The sequence below is a fragment of the Serinus canaria genome, chromosome 20 (genome assembly GCF_022539315.1).
Source record: "Serinus canaria isolate serCan28SL12 chromosome 20, serCan2020, whole genome shotgun sequence".
NCBI lineage: Eukaryota > Metazoa > Chordata > Aves > Passeriformes > Fringillidae > Serinus > Serinus canaria.
Genome location: NC_066333.1, coordinates 11,691,565 through 11,698,739, shown reverse-complemented (window position 1 = coordinate 11,698,739; position 7,175 = coordinate 11,691,565). Strand labels below are relative to the sequence as shown.

The following is a 7,175-nucleotide window of genomic DNA, read 5'->3' as shown; positions in this document are numbered from 1 at the left end:
CTCCGGCCACGACAGCGCCCGAGGAGCAGCGGCGCTGAGCCTCCCCCCGCGGCCTCTCACGGCGGGGCCGGGCTCACGTCAGCCGCCGCCGCAGCCTCTCCGCGGGCCCCTCGGTGCTGCATCATCCCGCCTCCCGCCCGCCCTGCCCCGCAGCGTGTGCGCCGCCAGCCGCCGCCCGACCGCCGGCCGCGCCTGTCCCCGCTCCGGGGCCGCCGGGACAGTGTGAACAACCACCCGGGCGAGGGTGAAGCAGCACCCGAGCGACGAGCGAACGAGCAGCCGGGAGAAGGTGAACCGGCACCCGGCCGAGAAGTGAACCCGCCACCGGGCGCGCCCACCGCCCGCCTTCCCTCCTCCCTCCCTTCCTCCCTCCCTCCCCTCTTCCTTCCCCTCCCTCCCCGTCCCTTCCTCTCTCCGCCTGGTGCCGCCACCGCCGAGGAGGAGGAGGAGGAACATGGCGAAAGCGGAGCAGGTCCTCAGCCTCGAACCGCAGCACGAGCTCAAATTCAAAGGTACGAGGCGGCCGCCACCATCCCTCGCCGCCGCTCCCCGCGCCGGGCGGGCGGCGCGGCCGCGCTCGGGGCCCGCTCCCGGCAGCCATTTTCCGGGGGCCGGGCACCGCCGGCAGCTAAAATGTCCTTCAGCGCCGCGCCCGCCGCCCCGCCGGGGCCCCCCGCCCGCCGCGGAGCCGCCCCCGGCCCGCGGGTGTCCCCCCGCGCCGCCCTCAGCGCTGCCGCAGCCGCGGCGCGGGTGGGGGCGGCCCGCGGGGACGGCGCGGGGGGGTCCCGGCCGCCGCCTTCCCCGGCCGGCAGCGGGAACACCGGGCTGTGCCCGGCTGACCTTCCCGGGGGCTGCGGCCGCGGAGAGGGGGGACCCCGCGGAGCAGCGGTGGGAGCTGGGGTGCGTTCCTCAGGCCCCGCCGGGGGTGTGTGCGCGGCCCCGGCCGAAAGATCTGGTGCTGTAATGTAGGACAGCGATGTCCGTGAGGTAGGACTGGGAGCCCAGGTGCCACAAACCCTAGGAACGGATAAAGGGCTTGATCAAAAGACAAAATCAGGAAATTGCTAGATATGGAGCAGTTTAAGTGTTCTGCGTGGGTCTTCTGTGTAGAATCTAGACGGAGGAAGGATGTTGGGAATAACATAACGAATAAGGGTTTCTTCTGTAATGTGTCCCAAGCAGGCACTGTGGGGTTGCAATCATGTCTCTGGCCAAAAACGCGAGGCCTCTGGCCAGGTGCTGGGCAGCACTTCCTGGCTTTTCTTGCTTATTATTATTATTTTAATTTAGCAAGCTGTTTGGCGAAATAAGTCACGAATAGGCTGCCTGTGCAAAAATCCATCCTTTAAATAAAAGTCTTGAATGGGTTTGGGCTTCCACTGGCACTGAAATTCCTGCCTTGCAGCCTGACAGCACAGCTGTAATACAATATTCTGGGATTACAAATAAGCGATCAGCAAGTTTATTTATGCGACCAGAGTCAGAGGTGTTTTATAGCTTTGCTTGATTATCTGGCAAATAAGCTTTTTTTAAAAAAATAGGGACTTGTTTATTGGCCTCTGGCAAAAATAATACTCCTTTAAAAAAAGCTTTTGTGTACATTTTTAAATGTGGAGATCTTTACTAGTTTTTATTAGTAAATATATTTGAACTATTAATACGAAGTGGGTTTTGTCAAACAGCCTGTTAATAAACACTGGGGGTAATGAATATATCTTTGTTAGCTGAAGTTGTTATGGCAGCAGTATCAAACATGCTTAAGAAGGAAACTATTGTTGTTTTGATGTTCTTTGTGTTAAGTATGATTAGATTAAAATCACCGCTTGTTCTGGGTAAAATTGCTTTCAGCAAACAAGCAAATCCAAGCTCAGGTGGGCAAAAAGTGGGCCCTTAATTGGCGCTGACTTGCTAATGAGACGTATTTGTGGTTCAGGGTTTGTTTTTCTTTCTTTTCTTCATCACAGGTAGATATAAACCTTGCCAGACTCTGTTTTTTCTTGAAGTAATGATAATTTGTCAGGCTGTCTGTCTTTCAGATGAGATTCTGGGCGAAATAACCAGTAGCCATTGAAGTTAAATCAACTAACCATAGCGCTTTTGGTTGCCAGATCTTTAGCCAGCAACGCGTACTCCTTATAGCATAAAATGCTACTTGACTAACTGCAGCTATTAAATGGCTTAGTTTCAAAGTACACTTAAATATTAATGTTCAAACAGACTTAATGCTGTGGGCAGCATTCATATGCTTTGGCAATACCTCTGCCTTACAGTCCTTTCTAGCAAGCGGTGCTGACCGCTGTCCTTCATTCAGGAAACACCAGGTTGAAGTGTTCATGAAGTAAATTCTGCTCTTGTGGTGACATACTGCCTGGTCATAGGGCTGAAATGATATTGTTGCCTTTGTAAATAGTTGCATTTATTTCCAGAGTGTTCCTTGGTCCCGTACAAGTAGATCCAGGCTGACAGAGGTCATAGAGCTGCTGATTGGTACAGGCATCCTTATGGTGTGTGCTGAAAGACATGGTACTCAATGTAGGAAACTGAGATTGGGCTGTAAACCTAGTACTGGAAATGGTAAAGGGCTGAATTCAAATGCAGACATAGAAAAAGCAGAAAATTGTTCACTCTGATGCTGTTGAAAGGCTCTGTGTAGCTCTTCAGTATAAAATTTAGAGGGAGGTAGGATGTCAGGAATAATATAATGAGTGAGGATGTCTTCTATAATGCGTCCCAGTCACTTTGGGGTTGCAACCATGGCCTGCACTTTCACTTCTTAAGGGTTGAAAACCATTTTATGGAAGCTTTTGTAGCCCCTTGGTTTTGCAGTGAATCTCATAAATTCATTTGGTGCTCTGTATCAAAATACTGTGCTTATGTCTCGTTTGAAAAAAATATCAAAGGAGTTTTTCATGCTGGAATTTTTTTTCACAGCATGTGAACATGAGCAGGGGTTGTCTTTCCTCCCGCCTCGCATCTCCTACAGCAGAGCACACATGCTCCAAAATAGCATCAGCGTGTGCTGTGCTGAAATGCAGCTGTGAGTCGTGGGAGGCAGAACACCATTAGGTGGCTGAAGGTGCCCACTTCTTGCCCTGGTCTCTGATGCCATGTGAAATAGGAGCTTCACTGTCTTGCTGACCACTCTTGGTCACCGTAGGCTTGCAGAAAAATTATCCAGCTAAAGATTTACAGCTCAGCATTTACTGGTAACAAATGGTGAAAAAGAATGTTGTTGGTATGTGTGACATTTACATTTATGTTTCCCTTTCTTTCTTCTTTTTTTCAATCTAAGAGATGACATTAATCTGCCAAGAATTTGTTACAACATTTGGGGCTCTAACTTTAAAAACTGCTAGATTTAAACCTGAACAAGGATGTGGAATTGTGCTGCAGGATGCCTCCTGCACTTCAGAGGATGGCTGCCCACCGAGGCTGATCTGTCTTTTCACCATATGTGCCCACCAGGACTAGAGATCGGCTGTTTAATGTCAGCAAGTAAAATTTTGTTAAAATATAGCGTATTTTAGGACTCCCCTGGGTTTGTAGTGTTTGAGAGGCTGCTGGGGCAGTGTTGCTCAGGAGAGGTGGCACAGATGGGAGGTGGCAGAGGCTGAGGGACATTTTGGTAGCGTTTCTGGAGGTTTGCTCCAGGTTAGGCTGGACTTATGACTCAGCACTCTGTCCGTGCTCCCCAAGTGGCTCCCGGCAGTACTGCCAAGCAGGGATTAGTGCCTTGCTAAACTCTGCAAGTCGTGCCAGTTGGAAATGCAGGTTCCTGTCCCCAGTATGTGATCCTGTACCTATGCAATATGTCACTGTGTAGCTTTGCTTTCTGCTAAGGGCACAACAATCAACCAGAGCAGCCGATCCTCCCCGCTGCTAGCAGAGCGGGTTCATCCCTGACCTGGGTCTGTCACCTGTCACTGGCTCAGGGACAAGCCCTGGCTACCTCAGAGCTGCAGCCCAAAGGTGTGGCCTCGGCCTGTATTGGTGTACTCAGTCCAGCAGTGCATCTGCAGCATTGAAATGTTCAGAATTTAGTGTTTAGCCCCAATCCTGTGCAGTTTGTGTTTCTGTGGTTGGGTGGCTGCCACTCCCTACTGAGACACTCGGAGCTCCTCCAGGTCAGCCTGAGTAAACTCCAGCCAGATCTGCTCATTGCAGTGGGGGTGTGCAAAGCCTCCTGTGTCTGACAGAAATATCCCCTTCCTACCAGATACCAGGCTAAGGCTCTTCAGTCCTTCAGGCCAGTAACATTTGGGATGTGAGATTAGTTTTTGCTGAAGCTGCTGTTGCCAAGTCTCAGAAGAGAGGTTAAGGGCATGTGGACTATTCACTTTCGTCTCTGTCCATGTCCTGATCCATTGGGAGTGGTTGAATCACTCGTGCACTGAAGGAATGATTGGGAGGAATTTGACTTTGTGCTCATTGTCTTCTGTATTGGATAAATTTCTAGTTACTGGCCATGTTTAAGAATGTAAAATAGTGACATTATTGTGAGTAGTTGGCTGTTTAGGATAATTAATATGCATCTTTGAAGCTGAATGTTTATATGCTATTTCTTTAAACTCTTAAAGCCCTCCTGGTATTCACAGCAGAACGGCAGCCAGTACTAGGATTTCTTTACTCTTTGAAGGCTGCTGTGCCAATGGCTGTCTGCTTTCCTGCTGAAAAATGTACCAGCCCTTGCTTCCCTTTGTCTGGCCTGATTCCAAGTCAAGTCATTGTTACCGCATTAAATATGAGTAAACCTTTGCATCTCTCTACATATTTGAATTTAATTATCAAATCATAGTCTTAAAAAGGGGACACAGTATTTAAATAACAGGCAGGCTTCCTAAATCTACAAAAATTTATCTTAAAATATATCAAAATCAGTCTTTTCCTGGTGCAGTTAATGTTGCACTCACTTTTCTTGCAGCTTAGCTAAAATCAATAACTTATTCTATTAAACATTTGTTTAGTTGCACAGACCTGCTGCATCTCACTGAATTACTCTGATTTCATGTGCTCCATTGGTTTTATAATTAATTCATCACTTTGCATAGTCTCTTCACTTTAGAAGAGAGGTGTTAGGAGGGAAAAAACTGGAGGTAAGAGAGGGTAGTGATGCATTGTGCATTTCTTACAACACATCTCATTTTTGAAGGTGGAATAAGTTGAAGATTGTGCTTCTCTTGAGCTTAGTCTGCTGATGTCCTGTGCACTAGAGACACAACCCTCAACAGCACCACTGGGAAAGGAGAAAGGAATTGTACATGTGGGACTAACAGAAATTTGAAACTTTGAATAGGATGATTGGAGCACCAGAGAACAATTGAGGTGTGTGAAGCAGTCAAGGAGGTTTAACTGCATTTTCTGTTAAATTTAATTAATGTATTTAGGTCTCCCAGGACTATTTCCAAAAATACCACAATCTCCTTGAAGGCTTTGGTCAATGTGATTTACGGGTTAAGGACTGTTGAATAATTTTGTACTGTACACATTTTAAGAATTCCAGTTGAAGTTATGAGCATTAATAGGATCAAAGTATTACTATTTCAGGGAAAGACCTAATGCAGTGATAAAATTTGTTCCTTGGCCATTGCTTCTCTTATTTTGTGTTTTAAATGTGGTCAACTCCTTACCTTTACTGTACAGAATGGGCCACATACATTCACAACTTCCTGTTCCTTGGGAATCCTGTGTTTGTCCATGGATTTTCAGCTCGCTTTGAGCTATGGAGCTATTGTAATGATACGTGAAAAAGTTTTTCAAGTTTGTTATTTAAAGCTCATCAGGATGGCAGCCTGCCAGTCTGATTTGGTTGCTGCGAAGTGACCTCTATTCATCACTTCAGAAGATATATCTGATAACAGATTATATTGAAAATACAGATGGAAGGGGTGGCTCTCTCAAGTCCTGGGAGCATGGCTATCATGGCAAAATGAAGACACAGTTAATGTGTCAGAGTGGATGCAGGTTCACAGTGGTACTTAGCAGTAAATTGTATTTACCAGCTGCTGCCCTGCATGCCATGTGCAGTGTCCTGTCACCCGTGAAAGGAATATAGAGTAGAAATTTATACAGCAGCTCCTGATAGTGCCTCCTTATTGGAAAATAAATTATTACCTGTTTTTCCTCATGGTGCAAGATTCATAAATTAAAAACTTACCAGTAATCGTGTAATGCCTTATTTCTTTTAAAATAGGTTAGCTGCCGTTAAATACAAGAGTGAATTCTGTTTAATTGCTCTCTAATTCAGAATTAGGATTGTAAAAATTCAAGTGTAAACCTTTAAATGGATTTTCAGATCTGTTTTGAAACTCAACTGGAAAAAAGGCATGATCACCATAGCAAATGATCCAACTTCATGAGCTCAGGTCAGTTTACATCTATGAACAAATACCCAATTTTAAAAGCAGCTTAATTTGTTCTATGCAGCCAGCTCTGGAAGGTATTGATTGCATCAAATGAGTTTTGGATCAAATGAGCAACTTCTATGTATGTTATAATGCAATTTTTGTAGGAAACTGGGGAGGGGAGGGTTTGTCCTGTTTCTGAGTGCCTCTGAGCACAGCTTTCTGCCCAGCTGAGGCGGTGCAGGAATCAAATGACCCTTGCTAATTCTGCCCACATCTTGCAGTCACACTCATTTTCTACTATCTTGTTACCATATTGGTCTTATGTTTGCTGCCTGCTGGGAACAGCTAATAACTACTGAATGCATTTCATAGTTGGTACAATAACAGCCTCTTTACTTTTCCTGTCAGTGTGACTGCTTGGCTTTGAAAGCCTTATTGATGGTGTTTGCACCAGTTCTGTTTGTGGTGACAGCTGTTGTTTCAGACTTGAAATTTCATCTTTGTATTTGTAAGAAACGTGATCTTTATCATTATCATCTTGCTGCTGCAATTGTGGTTTTGTTGGGTTTTTTCTGCAAGTAAATCCTCACTGATTAGGTCAGGAACTTTTCCCAGTTAGAGCCCTCTCCCCTCTAGGTGAGGGACTGGCACTGGTGTGACAGTTCCTGCCACAACACTGAAGGTTCTTTGTCTTCCTGTGTGATGACCAGAGGCAGAAAGGAAGCTTTATTTTACATTTGTATATGAATATTTAACTACCAGTTTGTCCAAGCTAGGGGTTAGATTCATGCTAAGTCTCTTCCTCTGGCATTTGACCCAGAATTTTTTCAA

The 7,175-nt window shown here is 46.3% G+C and overlaps 1 protein-coding gene across 1 annotated transcript in view; it reads left to right on the top strand.

Annotated features, from left to right (window-relative positions):
• Nucleotides 1-221: 221 nt before the first annotated feature.
• VAPB (VAMP associated protein B and C) overlaps nucleotides 222-7,175 on the top strand; it is a 33,081-nt gene continuing 26,127 nt past the window's right edge. Inside the window, exon 1 of the mRNA XM_030232123.2 lies at nucleotides 222-512. Within this exon, the coding sequence (XP_030087983.1) occupies nucleotides 455-512 (58 nt within the window). The 5' untranslated portion in view covers nucleotides 222-454. The remainder of the gene's footprint in view (nucleotides 513-7,175) is intronic.